The 17,476-nt window shown below is 47.5% G+C and overlaps 1 protein-coding gene across 1 annotated transcript in view; it reads left to right on the forward strand.

Moving 5' to 3' along the window:
• Nucleotides 1–17,476, forward strand: part of CACNA1E (calcium voltage-gated channel subunit alpha1 E) — a 327,543-nt gene that overhangs the window by 114,473 nt on the left and 195,594 nt on the right. Inside the window, exon 7 of the mRNA XM_088673714.1 lies at nt 14,366–14,469. Within this exon, the coding sequence (XP_088529840.1) occupies nt 14,366–14,469 (104 nt within the window). The remainder of the gene's footprint in view (nt 1–14,365; nt 14,470–17,476) is intronic.

Here is a 17,476-nt window from a genome sequence, read left to right on the forward strand (position 1 = left end):
TGGAAGACAATCTTACTCAGCTACAAGTGATCCCCAAAGAAGGGCTAAACCACTGAGCCTCTTGGGCTTGCTGATCAGAAGCTCGGTGGTTCGAATCCCCGTGACAAGGTGAGCTCCCGTTGCTCTGTCTCAGCTCCTGCCAACCTAGCAGTTCGAAAGCACACCCGTGCAAGTAGATAAATAGGTACCACTGTGGAGGGAAAGTAAATGGCATTTCCATGTGCTCTGGTTTCCATCATGGTGTCCTGTTGCGCCAGAAGTGGTTTAGTCCTGCTGGCCACATGACCCGGAAAGCTGTCTGAGGACAAACGCCAGCTCCCTCGGCCTGAAAATGAGATGAGCGCCACAACTCCAGAGTCTCCTTTGACTGGACTTAACCATCAATGGGTCCTTTACCTTTTACCTGCATGTGAAGACAGGCTTTGGTGAATTGAGCAGACAAGACCAATACTGGGTCCAACAGTCGAGAAGTCAGTTTCTGCACATCCTGTAGAGGGAAGTGAGTAGCAGATGGGGCTCGTCAGCCCAGGAAAGTAGCCCATCTAGGAAAAGGAAAAATCTGATCCCAAACGCCCGCTGCCTTGTGGGACAGCTTTGGGAGAGCTAAGGAGTAAAGCCTATACACATCTGGAGTGGAGTCCCTAAGGTGGTTGGATGATGCCTTGTATACCTTCCTTGCAGCAACTTCTGACACCCAGCTGATGCCAAACATATTGCTTTCCTTTCCTTTGAACCACATCAGCGAGGCCAAGGGGGTTGTGTCTTGTCATCTGGGCAATCCAGGACCCCCATAGACACTGCCCAGGCTTGTACCCATGGGAGGGCACTTTGGTACTGCTTATACAGTGGTTTGATTTCACCACCGGAGATGTGCTTCATTGTCTCTCAAGACAGATGGATGCCAACAGCAGCTCCCATGTAAGTGGATTTAAGATTGCAGCCTTGAGTATTTTCAGAGCCAGTTCTACCTGCTGGCTCTCCCTGAACTCCACCTCAAACCATGTGCCCTGCTAGCTCTCCAACTCTCCAAAGCACCCTTCTTTACTGGGTAATAGTGGGAGCAGCAACAACAGCATGTGAAGAAGAGCGACAAAGGGGAGGTCTTTCTGCATTCTAAGACCCTTGGTGACGGCATGCTGGGATAAAAGACCTGGTGATATCATTTGCACAAGGGATGTAGAGATGGATGTCTTCTTGTCAGCATACGGAGAACAACAGGCATGTGATTCACAGCAGTGGTTTGGATCTATGTTGCAACAACAGCCTATCGGTGTTGAGAGATTAGGGCACTGAACATGCAGCATGCAATAAGGCAAATGGTTTCAGACTCTGGGACCCCATTTTCACACACAAAAGTAGTGCATTTCTATTCAGAAGGGTCCAGTGGGGGCTGGGATGGCTCCCAGGGAAATGCAGAATGACAGCGTATAGGAACCTTTGAGTCTTGCTCATGCCATTTGTGTGGATGTTGTTAAAGCGAGGAATAGGTTTGCACCCAAATTAAAGTCCCGGGGGAAAATAGGAACTTTTAATGTCGCATGAAATCACTCTGTATCTGTTACAGCGCTTAAACTTTACATTTAATGCTCTCCCACTCTCTTCCCTGGACAATGGGCGGATTTTGGTGTCCCTTTTCGCCTACCTTGTGACGATGCTATCAGGGATGGATTCGTCACTTAAAGATTCCAGCACTTAGAAGCAGGCAGTAGCTGTTGTGGGGAGAAAAGTTTGGCCCACATAGATGAGGCATGTGTGAGTCACTTGAATCCAAACTTCCTCTCCTCTCAATCTACCCTCAAGGCATATGGGCTCGTACACGCACCTACGTACATACAGCTTTTAATTGGTTCCTGACCTATTTAACAATTATAGCTCCCTGCAAAGCCATCTTATTGTATTGTGACCATTGATCCGCCGTGTCTGGTATGGTCTACTCTTGTCTGGAAGTGACTTTCTAAGTTCTCAGGCCGAGGCCTTTTTCCAGCCCTGACACCTGACAACCTTTTACTTGAGATACTTAGGACTGAAGCTGGGATCTTCCACAGGCAGATCCCATGCTCCATCCATCAGTTATGAATTTTCCAATCAGTTGACATGCAATCATAGTTCTCTGAAGGAGCTTGTGATTCCTAACCAAGAATCCACAGCACCTGTCATGAATGCGCCAGCTCCCAGGGAAAGGTTGCAACCAGCTCCCAGGGAAGGAAAGTAGCCAGGAAGAGAGAGGGTTAATTGCCAGGCAAGATGAGTATAGCTTAGTGCTAACTCCCGCACCATTAGGAATGCCAGTTGATAAGAGAATAAGGGAGGGCAAGCCAGAGCCCTGCCAACGCTCTGGAGAAGTGCAAAAGACAGCGAATAGAGAAGGAAGCAGGCAGGAAAGGGTGAGGAGACAGTCCCTCAGTGAATGAGGAAGAGACGGGGGCTCACCCTCTTAGTCCCAGGTCTTGGTGAATGGGAGGGCTACAAGATAGGAGGCAGGGCAAAAGAAGTCAGAGGAAAAAGTTCAGCTGCTTCAGGTCTCGCAGGAAGCAGTTAGAAGGGTCATCATGATTTATGAGACGGCATGTTAGAGCCATCCGGAGAACACTGTTTGTTTTTGCAATAAATCTTCCTTTTTAATTAGCCATGCTTGCTGTGTTCTCAAGCTGGAAACTGGGACTCCTGACAACACCTTCTCAGAATTTGCTGAGGGTAGCCATGTCGGCAGCTAAATTGGTTTGAGAACAAATTCAAAGTGGTCTTCACTCGTCCATCCACATTCATTTCATTTCTTACTGTCTCTGTTCAAAGGAAGCTCATTTCCTATTGGCTTTTCTTGTTCCCTTCTCTTGCTCCATGGTTGATCCCTTCTGCTGTGATACTTCTCATGTCTGGAGCAAGAGAAGCCTATTCTGGCCTATCCCTATTGAGCCACCTTTCTGTTTCTGCCTTCACATCCCTCCTCAAAAATCTAATTCTTTGACCAAAGTCTTTCCTAGAGCAGAAGTATAGCCCTTCCTGTACTGTACTGTTGGGGCCCCCTTGTTTTATCTCTTCTTTATTTTGGTCTCCTGTTGTTAAGGGACCCAGGTGGTGCTGTGGGTTAAACCACAGAGTCTAGGGATTGCTGATCAGAAGGTCGGTGGTTCGAATCCCTGCAACGGGGTGAGCTCCTGTTGCTCGGTCTCAGCTCCTGCCCACCTAGCAGTTCGAAAGCACATCAAAGTGCAAGTAGATAAATAGGGACCGCTCTGGTGGGAAGGTAAACGGCGTTTTCGTGCACTGCTCTAGTTCGCCAGAAGCAGCTTTGTCATGCTGGCCACATAACCTGGAAGCTGTCTGCGGACAAACGCTGGCTCCCTCGGCCTATAGAGTGAGATGAGCGCCGTAACCCCAGAGTCGGACACAACTGGAACTGATGGTCAGGGGCCCCTTTACCTTTACCTTTTACCTGTTGTTAAGAAACCAAAGTTCTTTAGTACATGTATTTTCATATGGCTAGCGACAGAATTTGTGAAGAGGGTAAATGATGTAAAGGTGGCTCAGTTCAGAGAGAGTGAGAGAGCGCTTAATTGTAAACACACGCACACACACACACACACACACACACACACACCACAAAGTGGTTTACAAAAAGATAAAACAATAAAATTGGGTGTGTGTGTGTCACATACGTGAATCTGTGTATTTGTATTATGAAATCATAGAATTGTAGAGTTGAAAGGGACCCTGAGGGACATCTAGTCTAATTCCTTGCAATTCAGGTATCTCAACTAGATCATATCCAGTAGGACTTCTGGAGCATACTCTTGCAGTTTCGGAAGAATATCAGTATGATGTTACTGTTTTGGCAGATACACAACAATATGCACATTTTTCATAGTCTTTCATTGTATTCTGCTGCTTTGTGATGTTTCTTGCAATCCTTTTGGGGTAGCCCCACTTCCTCTCTTTTGTGATACCGGGAAGTAGCTTACACTGCTGATTCCAGTGGCTGCATGAATATTCCCCGCAAAACCCAAAAATAATGAGAAGTGCAAATGAAAACAAGAGATTTAAAGGATGAGAAGGTGACAGGATCCCAAGCGATCTGGAGTGTGCGCTTGAATTATTAGAGCATGCGGAGAGCTTGTGTGAACAGCTGGAACTGTGCCCTGAAAGTTTTTGAGCTGGCAACATTTGCAAAATAGTCCCATTTCTTGTGTCTTTCCTCCCCTCCCCTCTCTGTTCAATCTGTCAAGATAGGTATGAAAATTTAATCAACACCCTCTGTTGTAAGTGCCAAAAACCTTAAAACACGCACACCACACACAAACCCCTACCACCAACAGCCTTGTTTCCTTTGCAGCTTTTTTCTGTGCAAATCTAGCACTCTCAGCAGCATCTATGCCCAGAATGTGCAAATATCTCAATGCTGACTCCACCAGTAAGAGCAGCAGAGTTGGAGGCCAGCCTGAGAATGCAGCTGGGGATGGGGAGAGGGAGAGGGGTGGCACACAGAGCAGTCACGGAGATTGTTATTAACTGGCGATGCTACTGAAACCCATATTCTCCAGGTTTGGGGTGTAAATCCGCATAGCTAGCCCATAATGTAAAATGAATGGAATGTTATTGTTCTCAAGGTTTAAGGTATTATAACATAGCACAACAGCACTGCAAGTCCATTTTGATCTGTCTCAGGAAAAATGTTGTTTGTTTTTTTGCAAGAGAGAGAGAGAGTTCTCCTAGGAGACTTTTAATTTGTGACCAGTTTCTGAAACAAGCTGACAAGTATTCACCCATGGCAGCAAAACCTAAAATACTTCTGTGAGACTGTGCCATCAACACTTTCACCACTTTTGGAGCAGCGGCTGGACATCCCTTGTTTTCCATCTCGCTGCTAATGCCTAGTAAAATATGTGTGCTCCCTGCCCCACCCTCCATTTCACTTGCAGCTGTCACCTGCAGGAGATTGCCTGGAAACCCAGAGTGAGAAGAGGTGGTTTTCTTTTACTAGATGTTACCAGGGAGCGCTGTGGGTTAAACCACAGAGCCTAGAGCTTGCCGATCAGAAGGTTGGCGGTTCGAATCCCTGCAATGGGGTGAGCTCCCATTGCTCAGTCCCAGCTCCTGCCAACCTAGCAGTTCAAAAGCACGTCAAAGTGCAAGTAGATAAATAGGTACCGCTACAGCGGGAAGGTAAACGGCGTTTCCGTGTGTTGCTCTGGTTCGCCAGAAGCGGCTTTGTCATGCTGGCCACATGACCTGGAAGCTATACGCCGGCTCCCTCGGCCAATAATGCGAGATGAGTGCCACAACCCCAGAGTTGGTCACGACTGGACCTAATGGTCAGGGGTCCCTTTACCTTTACCTTACCAGGGAGAGAGGCACAAAAGCCCAGCAGCCTTACAACTCTCATAGGTACTATTTTGGCTGTAGCCTGCTTCTTAAAAAAAGCATTTAGGATCAAATTCTCCATGGAAGTTTTCAGGATGTGTCCAAAATGCAGACTCGCTCCAAAACACAGAGTGAACTGGAGTTGCCACCATTTTTTTTTTCTTTTGCTGACCCTGCCTACTTCAGCGTTTTATATAACAGGATAAACGCCTGGCATCTTAGCAGATGGAACTTTTCTCCATGCCCAGAAAACCTCTGCTGTCTTTATTCTGCCCCCAGGAGGGTTGGTGTGCTAGTCTGTTGTAGCAAAAGCAACAAAGGGTCTCGCGGCTCCTTAAAGGCTAACACATTTATTAGGACATAAGGTCTTGTGAATTGAGTTAGCCTTTAAGATGACACAAGACTCTGGTTTCCTGCTGTTTGACCTTTGTGTTGGCAGGCTGTTGTAAAATGCACAGGGATAGTTTTTTTTAAAAGGGTGGTGGCAAATGATGGATCCTGGTTGACTGCTTGTTGCATAGAATTATCATGCTGCCATATATCGTGGCAGATTTCAGGGGTGGGATTAGCAGAGCAAGGGAAACACCCCTGTGTGTACATGTCTCAGCATGGGACATGGGTGGCGCTATGGTCTAAACCACTGAGCCTCTTAGGCTTGCCGATCAGAAGGTCAGTGGTTCGAATCTGCATGATGGAGTGAGCTCCTGTTGCTCTGTCCCAGCTTCTGCCAACCTAGCAGTTCGAAAGCACACCAGTGCAAGTAGATAAATAGGTACTGCTTACATTACCTTTTTTACCTTTACATGCCTCACTCAATATGCCTCTCTTAAGGACTGGCAGGGAAGAAATCATGATGCAGGAGTGAAGATGCATATGATTGGAGATTTTTCAGCAGAAGTTGGGTGGCCAACTGTTATTGATGCTTCAGCTGAGATTCCTGCATTGCAGGGGGTTGGACCGGATGACCCTCAGGGTCCCTTCCAACTCTACAGTTCTAGGATTCTGTGATTCAGTGCAAGGTGCAAAGCCTCATCCAGACGTTCTTCTGCATGAACCCCCTTGAAATGAATAGAGCCACATGCCAGGTGGACTCGTGCAGGAAAAGGCCCAAATGGATTGTGCCCCAAAGCTGCAAGCATTATCTTTAACGTAACACTAGTCTCATTGGGCACCTGACAGAAAAGGGATAGCTCTCTGCCTTTACAACACTAGCAGAGTGCTGAATCTGCAGTACATTTCCAGAATGCCTCATTAGCCAGGAATGCATATGTAGTGGCAGAATAATGATAACAGCAACAGCAGCAACAACAGCAATAACAACGTTTTTTGGATTCAGAGCCTGATGTGTATTCTGTTGCACACGTCGAGGTTCCTGTGCATGCTGAATACTCCATTTTCTCCCATGGTTGTGGCAGCCCAAATCTGCATACGGTAATAAATTATAAACTAGAAATTGACTATGCCTGGTTTATAGATTGGACTATCTATTTAGCTTTCGTTGTACACTCGAGTAGGGTGTGTGCCCACTATCCCACTTTTCTTCTCTTAAACTTAAAGCACAGAGCACCATCCTTTGGGGGGGTAGGTGAGTACATTTGGAGGCCATAGAACCCTGAGAGCCAGCGTGGTGTAGTGATTGAGAGAGGTGGACTCGTAATCTGGTGAACCGGGTTCTCTTCCCCGCTCCTCCACATGCAGCTGCTGGGTGACCTTGGGCTAGTCACACTTCTCTGGATTCTCTCAGCCTCACTCACCTCACAGAGTGTTTGTTGTGGGAAAGGAGATTGTGAGCTTTGAGACTCCTTAAGGGGAGTGAAAAGCGGGGTATCAAGTCCAAACTCCTTCCTCCTCCTCCTCCTCCTCCTCCTCCTCCTCCTCCTCCTCCTCCTCCTCCTCCTCCTCCTCCTCCTCCTCCTCCTCTTCTTCTTCTTCTTCTTCTTCTTCTTCTTCTTCTTCTTCTTCTTCTTCTTCTTCTTCTTCTTCTTCTTCTTCTTCTGCATCACACACACTCATCCCAACCATGCACACATGTACACACACAACACAACCACATACACATGCACACATTCCACCCCACCCAAGCAGTTAGAAGAAGAAGAAGAAGAAGAGTTTGGATTTGATATCCCGCTTTATCACTACCCGAAGGAGTCTCAAAGCGGCTAACAATCTCCTTTCCCCTGTGAGGTGGGTGGGGCTGAGAGGAGGAGGAGAGACTTCAGAGAAGTGTGACTAGCCCAAGGTCAACCAGCAGCTGCATGTGGAGGAGCGGAGATGCGAACCCAGTTCCCCAGATTACGAGTCTACCGTTCTTAACCACTTCACCACACTGGCTCTCTTCAAGTTAGTGTTTCTGCTTTTCTCAGGCATCATTTGAGTGGGATGATCTTCCTGGAGACTGCAGCTAGAGAGTGATGGTTTACCTAGCTGCAATGACCAGTAAGATCACCCCTCAAAACCCTGCAACAATTAAACTTGGGAAACAAAAACTTATATTGGAAACAATATGTTGGCCTTAAAGGAATGTGCCTTTCCTTCTCTTGGAAACAATGAATAGTGTTTATTTATTCATTATTTTAAAAAACCCAACCTTACCATTATTTCAGTGTTTTTCTTCAAATTCACGCTAGGAATATATGGGCTCACTGTTGCAGCACTGCAAACCCTCTGCCTTTCTTCAAATCCTAAACTAACCACTATTTCATAGTGATAAAGGCAATGCAAAGTAGAGAAGTGCTTGGGGGCAAGAAGGCATCTGATTCCAAGAGATGTCCTACTTTTCACAAAAGTATGGGTTTGGCTTGAAAGTCAGGACTTGACTTCCCTGTTACGTATTGCAGCAATTCAGCCTCCTCTGAACTGGCTAGCTTTTATTCTGTGAGGGAAGGCTACCAATGTCCTTAATTAAGCATTGTTGAAGAGAGGGTCTGCTGAAACCATCTCTGCATAGTGGAGGGGCGCGAGAAACTGATAGCTGTAATGAAGCACAACCTTAAATGCAATATAACAAATTGAAAAGTCACAAAAGAAAGAGGGGGTTTGACTGGAGGTGCCAATGTCAAGATGAATTTGGGAAGAGGTACTGAAACCAGTATTATACCAGCGGTAGGACACGGGTGGCACTGTGATATAAACCACTGAGCCTCTTGGACTTACCGATCAGAAGGTCAGCGGTTCGAATCCTTGCGATGGGGTGAGCTCCCGTTGCTCTGTCCCAGCTTCTGCCAACCTAGCAGTTCGAAAGTGCAAGTAGATAAGTAGGTACCACTCCAGCGGGAAGGTAAACAGTGTTTCTGTGCACTCTGGTTTCCATCACACTGTCCCATTGTGCCAGAAGCGGTTTAGTCCCTGGTGCCCTGTGCCATTAGCCTCTATGGATAAGAAGCTCCTGAATTTCACTAGGCAAAAGAAGGAAGAAAAGTCTTCTGGCTGTCGAGCCTCAAATGCCCTCTGTACTCACAGGTGGCATCTTTTAACCATGGAATAAGGGTCATGGTTTGATGAATTCCATGGCTAGATCTGTCTTGCCTGGAAATTACTGGTATTATGCAATGATTTGATGGAAATCACATAAAATGGGTTGCAGAGCACCATCAGGCTGGATAGCTAAATCTTAATGGGGTTCATTAGGAAGCTACTACTAAATGGAATTATATATTTTTTCCTGTTTGGCTTAACGCTCCACAGTTTCCCTTATGGTGCCCAAGATTTTGTTTTCCAGAATCTTTTGAGAACCAAGTGGTAATAGTACAAATCTTCTTACAGAGCTTGGATGATGTGCCCTGGCAAAGCTAGCTCTATCTTGGGCAGCCAAGAAGCAGAAGTGGCTCTACTGTTGAGCCAATTAGTTATATTTTATTTCAACAGGGGATAAATAAAGGCTCCTTGGATCAAATATTTGCCATGTGAAAAGTGCTCAGGCTATTGTTAGAAGCCATAGCCCAGAGCTGGAATTATTCCCCCCCCCCCAGTTTTTGAAGTTGGCTGGCTGAGTTTTCAAATTTGGATTCTGATGCCATTAAAAAAAAAAGTATTGAAATTCTGCTAGGGTGTTTGGCTAAATGAAGGGACAATGTTCTCATAGCATTTACTAAATTCTGTTCCAACCGAGTGAAGTTATCTTCCATCAGCGAGGCCCTGTTTCCAGTTTGCTGGTGTTGTAGAGCATGTCCAGGAACATGTGAGCTGGCTGGGGCTGATGGAGTTTGTAGTCCAACAGCATCTAGAGGGCACAAGGTTGGCAAAAGCTGCTTTCTCTCCCCACCCCATATACCGAACTCCTGTGCTTCAGGGACTGACATTTTGAAATACACGTGCTCCCACAAGTCAATCCTATAGCTGGAAATATAACAAGGAAACTATGTGTGTGTGTGCACGCACACACACGCTTGTATATGTATTAGGAAAAAAATAGGTTAAAAGAAGAATTAGATCCTTGAATTGATGAAATGCAGCTGGATATGCTCATCATTCTCACAACATCTGTTTATACACGGGAAAGACAGTCCAGAGTGATTAAATCACTCTGTGGGAAGGAACCCAACACAGCTGTGGGCATGCAGAAACCAAGAGGAGAGTCATGAAAACGTTTAGCATCGTGAAGTGTGGGCTGATTCAGTCTATACCACAGTGAGTAAAAGGTACAATCCATTAAGTTTAGTTAAGTTGTACTGTTGCAGCCAGTACAACTTTATTTTAAGAGCTTGTGTAGAACTGGTTCCGACAGTCTGAAGCCACCTTGAGTCAGACTCTACTGAGCTGCAGAGAGGCTAATTTTAACATTTAGAGGGAAAACAGAATCGTTATTTTGGCTCGTTTCTCAAGTCTGACCGCTGGTGTTCAACAAGAAGCTAATGCCAGGGTCATGTATGCCGTATATGAGAAAGGAAATTGTCATTTTGGTTAACTCAGTAGTAATCTCAAGCAAATGCCCCCCACAAAAATAGGGGTGAAATAGTGTGGTCTGTTGTTGATATTGCATGGTGGATTTTGAACATGAACGTTGGGTGGGGTGGAAGGAATGGAGAATTGTGTGAAGCTCTTAGATCCAAGGGAAGGCTATTCTTCAGGTTCATTAGTTTAATTCATGGCAGACTTATGGAAGGCCAAATGAGGCATGTCAGGAGCAGTTGCTGATGAAACCAGACAGGGCTCTGGGCCTGCCCCATTTTTATGGGAGATAGATTTTTGGATAGTGTAATGATCCAAGTTATAAAGTTCTCATCCCTCAGATAGTGTTTGGGATTGTGTGGGCTCCACAGCCCTCTCAAGGTGCAAAAGAAGTGTCTAATATCAGCATTTTAATTTTTTAAAAAGGTAAAGGACCCCTGACAGACAAGTCCAGCAAACGACTCTGGGGTTGCGGCGCTCATCTCGCTTTACTGGCCGAGGGAGCCGGCGTTTGTCCATAGACAGTTTTTCTGGGTCATGTGGCCAGCATGACTAAGCCGCTTCTGGGGAAACCAGAGCAGTGCATGGGAACGCTGTTTACCTTCCCGCCGGAGCGGTACCTATTTATCTACTTGCACTCTGATGTGCTTTCGAACTGCTAGGTTGGCAGGAGCAGGGACCGAGCAATGGGAGCTCACCCCGTCACGGGGATTTGAACCGCCAACCTTCCAATCAGCAAGCCCTAGGCTCAGTGGTTTAGACCACAGCGCCACCTACATCCCCTAATATCAACATTAGCGGGCAGAAATTCTAGGAGCTTGCTCTGGCCTGGGCAGAGTACAATCACTTTAACCTCCATGCTATCAACAGCTGAGCACGAAGAGCCCCAACTGGAGCCATCTGTCGTCCAACCTGGCTCTGACACAGCTGTTGCCCCAGCAGTCCTCCATTTTTGCACTCAGATGGAGGGAATCTGCCTTGTGTAGGGGCTGCCAGAGCTCTCATGCAAAAGCGGTTTTTCCTTTCTAACCCCTTCCCCTCCCCTCTCCTTGGTCTCTTCCCTCCACCCTCCTTTCTGAGCAATAATGTGATAATTGCCATGTGCGACAATTTAGTTGAGGAGGAGGAAGCAGCAACCCCAGTTAGGCAGGTTCATCTTTGGTGGGGGGCGGGCAGGGACATGTCGCTAGTGCATCAGGCCTTGAATTGCTGGCAATTGAGACTGCTTTCCCCATGCAGGTGTGTGCAGCCGCCTCCAAACTGTTTTCACCATCTGTCGTGATGGTTCTCCCCCCCCCCAACACTCTCCCATTTGTGTGTCTCTTTCTCAACAAGACTCTTACTGAGAGAAAAGCCAGAGAGAACACCAGTTAAAGGTTTGGTTGGTGGCATTTATCCATGCCATTGTTTGTTCTGCCTAGCCAGAAGCAGCCTCTGCTGGAGATGATCCCAAGGACTGGTTTTCAAAGGATACCTAGGAAGAGCCATTTTGTGGTAGTAAGCTATAGGGCGGTTGTGGCCAGGGCCGGCTCACCCATTGACTCCAGTGGCGCGGGGGCGCTGAGGGGCGCCCCAGCAAGTGGAGGAGCTGCGCGGCCACCTCCCTTTTCCCTCCGCCAGCCGCGCCACTCAGGATCTTCGCTCAGGGAGGTAAGCGAGTGGAGCAGGGTCACTAGGACCCTGTTCCGCTCTGCAGCGCCAGGGTTATCCCTCACCCTGGCGCTGCTTTTCATTGGCGTTCCTGTTGGCGGGAAGGCTCGAATGCCTCCCCACAGTCTAGGACTCTCCCCGCCGACCGCTGGCGGCCCGTTGGCGCCCATCTGGCCTCCGCTGCCGGCGGGAGGGCTGCAGGAGCGGGGCTCTCCCTGCTGGCTCCGCAGGGCCGGGCCGCCGGGCCTCTCTGCAGGCTGCGCTCTCCCCTTCCTGGTCCTGCGGCTCTCGGCTCAGCCGAGGCGTTGCCCCGAGGCCTTCCAGCTCAGGGGAGACAGCGAGCTCCTCCAGGGAAGGTAAGAGCTTTCCCTTTTTTAAAAAATGGAGGGGAAGAGCTGGAGGTGCAGAGTTTTGTTTTTTTTTATTAAAAAAAAAGAGTGGGGGTGGGGGTGCCTGAGGGATCCCTGCACCAGGGCACCCGATGCGCTAAAGACGGCCCTGGTTGTGGCAGGTGTGGTTTGGATGGGTGCTCCAGAAAACTGGAGAGCCTTTCACCCACGCTTGCTTGCACATCAACCTTCAGCACCATGGAGAGAGAAAAGAAAATAGCACAAGAGCAAGTCTCTTCTTCCTCTTTAGATCTCCAAATCTGTACACTGCCAGAGGGTGAGGAACCAGGAGAATGTGGATGGCAACAAGGGAAGGGCCACGTTTCCTGACTCGCCTCTTAGTACCACTTTCTGCTATCACCAGCTGGAGGCTTTTCCCTGAAGGTTCTTTGTAGGCTTCTTGGGTGCGGCAGGAAAGCAAGGCCTCTCAAGTGAGGCTCTTTGCAGAGTTGAACCAAGACCAGGCCCTGCCTCTAGCCAGCCCTGATATAGGATGGCCAGAGAATAAGATCATCCCCTGCTTCATCCACATTTGTCCCTCCTCCAAGTTTTCATGCCAGGGCTTTCTTTCCTCTCGGTTGTATTTAAGGACCAACCGTGCTATTTCCGGCTAACTGCTTTGCTGTGAAGGGATGGGAAGAGGAGAGGTCTATATTTGGTTTGCCTCACAATAGTAAAAATATATAAATGCCAGCAATATACAAGGAACTGGAGCTGTTGGAAGGTGGTGAAATTGCAGGTCCCGGACCATAAACAAGGGCACAACCCAAGGGTCCAAAACTACTTAAAGGTTTTTTAAAAACCTTAGCTCTGCTAGTCTTTAGGGGATGGCTTCTTTTAGAAGGCTCAATTTTCGCTCCTGCACTGGACCATTTGGAAGCACCATACTGATGAATCAGTCAAAGATGAGGGCTTAATTAGCGTTAAGGAAAACAAAAGAAGAAGCTTCGTTTGCCGTACGAAGATTGATGCTGCGTCCCCCAGACAGTCACGTTCTGCTGCATCACTGTGCTGTCCGACGTCATGGGCAGACTCCCTGCCAAGCGGACAAATGGGGTCTCTGGAAAGAGCAGGAAAGTAGAGAGGGGGCAAGGCCTTATTAAAAGGCAATAAATAACCATATTACAGTCTTGAGCAATCTTTCCAGAAGCCTTTTAAGCTGTCAGTCTCTGACTTGTCCTTTCCTGGGCATCTGAACTCCTCTAGATTTCAGCTAGGGTGGAATAATGCAATTTTTCTGGGCATAAATAGCCAGGCAAAATTAGCAATGACAGCATTATGCTGCACGTGACCTTGTAATAATAATAATAGTAATAGTAATAGTAATAGTAGTAGTAGTAGTAGTAGTAATACGGGGGGGGGGGAGGGACGAGCATTGCAGTCCATGCCCACAAAAGCATCTAATGTTGTGATCCCACACTCTATCTCCTTATGTAATCCATGCTCTTGATGACTTCAGATGTGGAAACATGGGTGACCATCCTCAGCGTTCTCGTTTTAATCGCCGAAGTGTGAACTATGGGAAAGGCATTTTGTAAAAATGACTTCCATATTAGTTCCTTAGTTCTTGCTTATCAGCATGTAATAAGGCCTGGAAATGATGCCTTATGAGGAACGGCTTAGGGAGCTGGGTATGTTTAGCCTGGAGAAGAGAAGGTTAAGGGGTGATATGATAGCCATGTTCCAATATATAAAAGGATGTCATATAGAGGAGGGAGAAAGGTTGTTTTCCGCTGCTCCAGAGAAGCGGACACGGAGCAATGGATTCAAGCTACAAGAAAGAAGATTCCACCTCAACATTAGGAAGAACTTCCTGACAGTAAGAGCTGTTCGGCAGTGGAATTTGCTACCAAGGAGTGTGGTGGAGTCTCCTTCTTTGGAGGTCTTTAAGCAGAGGCTTGACAGGCATATGTCAATAATGCTTTGATGGTGTTTCCTGCTTGGCAGGGGGCTGGACTTGATGGCCCTTGTGGTCTCTTCCAACTCTATGATTCTATGATTCTAATAACCACATTTGTTACACCAAGGCTGAGTGCCGTGTGACTCTTTGGCTTAATGTTTATTTTGTGTTTTCTTTTCAGACCAATGATGCCTTAGGAGCCACCTGGAACTGGCTGTACTTTATCCCCCTCATCATTATTGGATCTTTCTTTGTTCTCAACCTCGTCCTTGGAGTGCTTTCTGGGTAAGACGAGACCGTCTTCCTCTTTGATTGGAAAAGATTTCAAACAGAAATTCTTTGACGTTTCCTTACTCGATAGGAATTGCTTGTCTCAACCCTTGCTCTCTGCCTGTCTGTTAATTCCTGAACCTGGTTGCTTATCATAATGTGTGAGAAAGCTAGTAAAAGGTTTGATAATAACTTTGCAGAAAAACAAAGTGTCTTGTGGCAATTTAATGAGTAACACTGTCCTAACCCTGCTTATTTGGAAGTGAGCACCCTTGAATTCACTAGAGTTTCTGAGTTGCACCGTGACATATTTATTATGGAATAAAGTTTCATGGATTAGATAGAGTCCACTTGCATCTGACAACCTGTTGTTAATAGGTTGTCTGAATTGTCTGGGTGTCAGGTACTGATCTTTGAAGTATTGTAACTGAGGTTCTTCAGTTGCAGAGGCCCAGAATCCATGGGAAGCAATACAATTGCCCTACCTTTCCTGTTCCATTGTGGAACTCCTTCCCCCCCCCCCCAAATTTTTTTTATTCATTTTATATTAACACGTATCAGAACAAAAATACATAATACAACTAAAAAACAATAACACAATAACCACAAACACAATACAGTCGTACCTCGGGTTACGACCACATCGGTTTGCGAACAGTTTGGGTTACGAACTGCGCAAACCCGGAAGTGTTTTCGCCGCGCCCGCGCGCGCACATAAGCCGCGCGCGCGCGATCGCGCGATTTGCGCATGCGCAAAGCGCAAGAATCGCAAAAATCGCGCTTTGCGCATGCGCAAAATGGCGGCGCCCATCGCACTCGGTTTGCGAACTATTCGGGTTACGAACTGCGATCCGGAACGGATCGCGTTCGTAACCCGAGGTATTACTGTAACAACAAACAGGTCCTTGCTGTCAGGATTCACGATCTCCCTCTCACACCAAGAGACAGCAGGCTGGCAGTTTTATAACATTCAGATTAGTTGGTATTTACACAGTAGCTCAGTCCGAGCACACAGCTCGATCTTCCGCACTCGGTGGGTCAGTTGAGCCCTCTGGAGGGTGGGATCTTTTCCAACAGGAAATCCGCCATCGGCTGCTCCTCCTCTTGTGGGCTTGACGCCAAGCCTGAACTCTGCCCAACCTCCAAGTACGGGGGACTCCAGACCAGATTGTCCAGTTTGCCCCTCCTCCCCTAGGAGCGTGTCTGAAAGCTGAGGCCCCTCTGCCTGCCTCACGCTGTCCTGGGAATTTACGACTTGCATTCAAGGACTGGAGAAGCTCGCTTCACTCTCTGCATGTGAAAAAAGCAAACCATCTCTTTCTGCCTGCCACCGCCCTTGGTCCTCGGAGCCCTCGCTGTCACTCAGGGAAGGAACGTTCCTGACACTTGACTGGATTCCATCCCTTGATCTGAACAAACTCCCTTGATCAGGTGCTTCCTACCTTCCAGAGCAGGAACATCATCTAGTGATACTGCAGCTGTGTTAACACTTTCCTTTAAAAGAATGCAAGCTCAAAGACACCTGACATGTCAAGAGGGAGTTGGGACCACCTCTCCTAGCTCTGTCTAAACCCTGCCATGGCAGTCAGCACCTGTATAGAAATGCACTCTCATCCATGGGAAATGGACAGCCCCTGTATGTATCTCAGAGGGTGCAATCCTGGAATCTGGCGATGGGAAAAAGTGTGGCTTGCTGTATCTCTCTGGGTCGTTTGCCATATGGGTCTTCTGCCCCCCCCCTGTCACCCACACCATAGCTGCCAAGTTTTCCCTTTTCTCGCTAGGAAGCCTATTCAGCATAAGGGAAAATCCCTTTAAAAAAGGGATAACTTGGCAGCTATGACCCACACTTGCAGATCTGCCTTTCCTCTTCTCCCCCCATCCCTAGCGTGCTGATTCTGCCCTTCATCTGAGAGTACTCAGCTGACATGATGCTATATAATTCACAAAAACAAAACCCCTGTGTTGCTCCTGCCAACCTAGCATTTCGAAAGCACGTCAAAGTGCAAGTAGATCAATAGGTACCGCTCCGGCGGGAAGGTAAATGCCGTTTCCGTGTGCTGCTCTGGTTCGCCAGAACCAGCTTAGTCATGCTGACCACATTGTTATGTATTAAGTTAACTGCAGTACTCCTTCTGGCCACCGTGGCTGCAGTTCTTACCCTGCTCACTGTGGCTGCAGTTCTCACTCAGGTCCACAATGGGTGTTATGTATTAAGTTAACTGCAGTACTCCTTCTGGCCACCGTGGCTGCAGTTCTTACCCTGCCCACTGTGGCTGCAGTTCTCACTCAGGTCCACAACATGCAAATGAAGGATTGAGAGTGCTGTTCACGGATTGGGTAGCTAGGGGAAGTTTGTTACTGTTTGCAAGTTACTGAGTACTATATAAGCCAGTTGGCTAAGCTACTGTTCAGTCTGGACTCAGAGCTAGAATAAAGAGCTGGTTGTTTTGAGAGCTGTGTCTTTAGCCTTCTTACCCACTATTCTACACACATGACCCGGAAGCCAGCTCCCTCGGCCAATAAAGCGAGATGAGCGCAGCAACCCCACAGTCTTCTGCAACTGGACCTAACGGTCAGAGGTCCCTTTACCTTTACCTATGATTCACAGCAGCATTGTGATAAGAGGGTGGCCATGATTTGACTAAAATTGGGGGTTTGTGGACTTTATTAAGCTTTCCTTGCACATTGGCTATGATTCAAGCATTACCGGCCTCCAAAGCCCAGTGCCAACCACCTGTTCCACAGCTGATTTGGAGAGCCTTGCAGACCGCCTATGGGTCAGGGAACCAATCTAACACTGGCATTAGAAGAATAAAACAGATTAACTCAGACCCTGAATCCTGAAACTACACAGAAGGATAGAATCATAGAGTTGGAAGAGACCACAAGGGCCATCCAGTCCAACCCCCTGCCAAGCAGGAAACACCATCAAAGCATTCCTGACATATGCCTGTCAAGCCTCCGCTTAAAGACCTCCAAAGAAGGAGACTCCACCACTCTCCTTGGCAGCAAATTCCAC

Source organism: Zootoca vivipara, chromosome 7 (genome assembly GCF_965207765.1).
Source record: "Zootoca vivipara chromosome 7, rZooViv2.hap1.1, whole genome shotgun sequence".
NCBI lineage: Eukaryota > Metazoa > Chordata > Lepidosauria > Squamata > Lacertidae > Zootoca > Zootoca vivipara.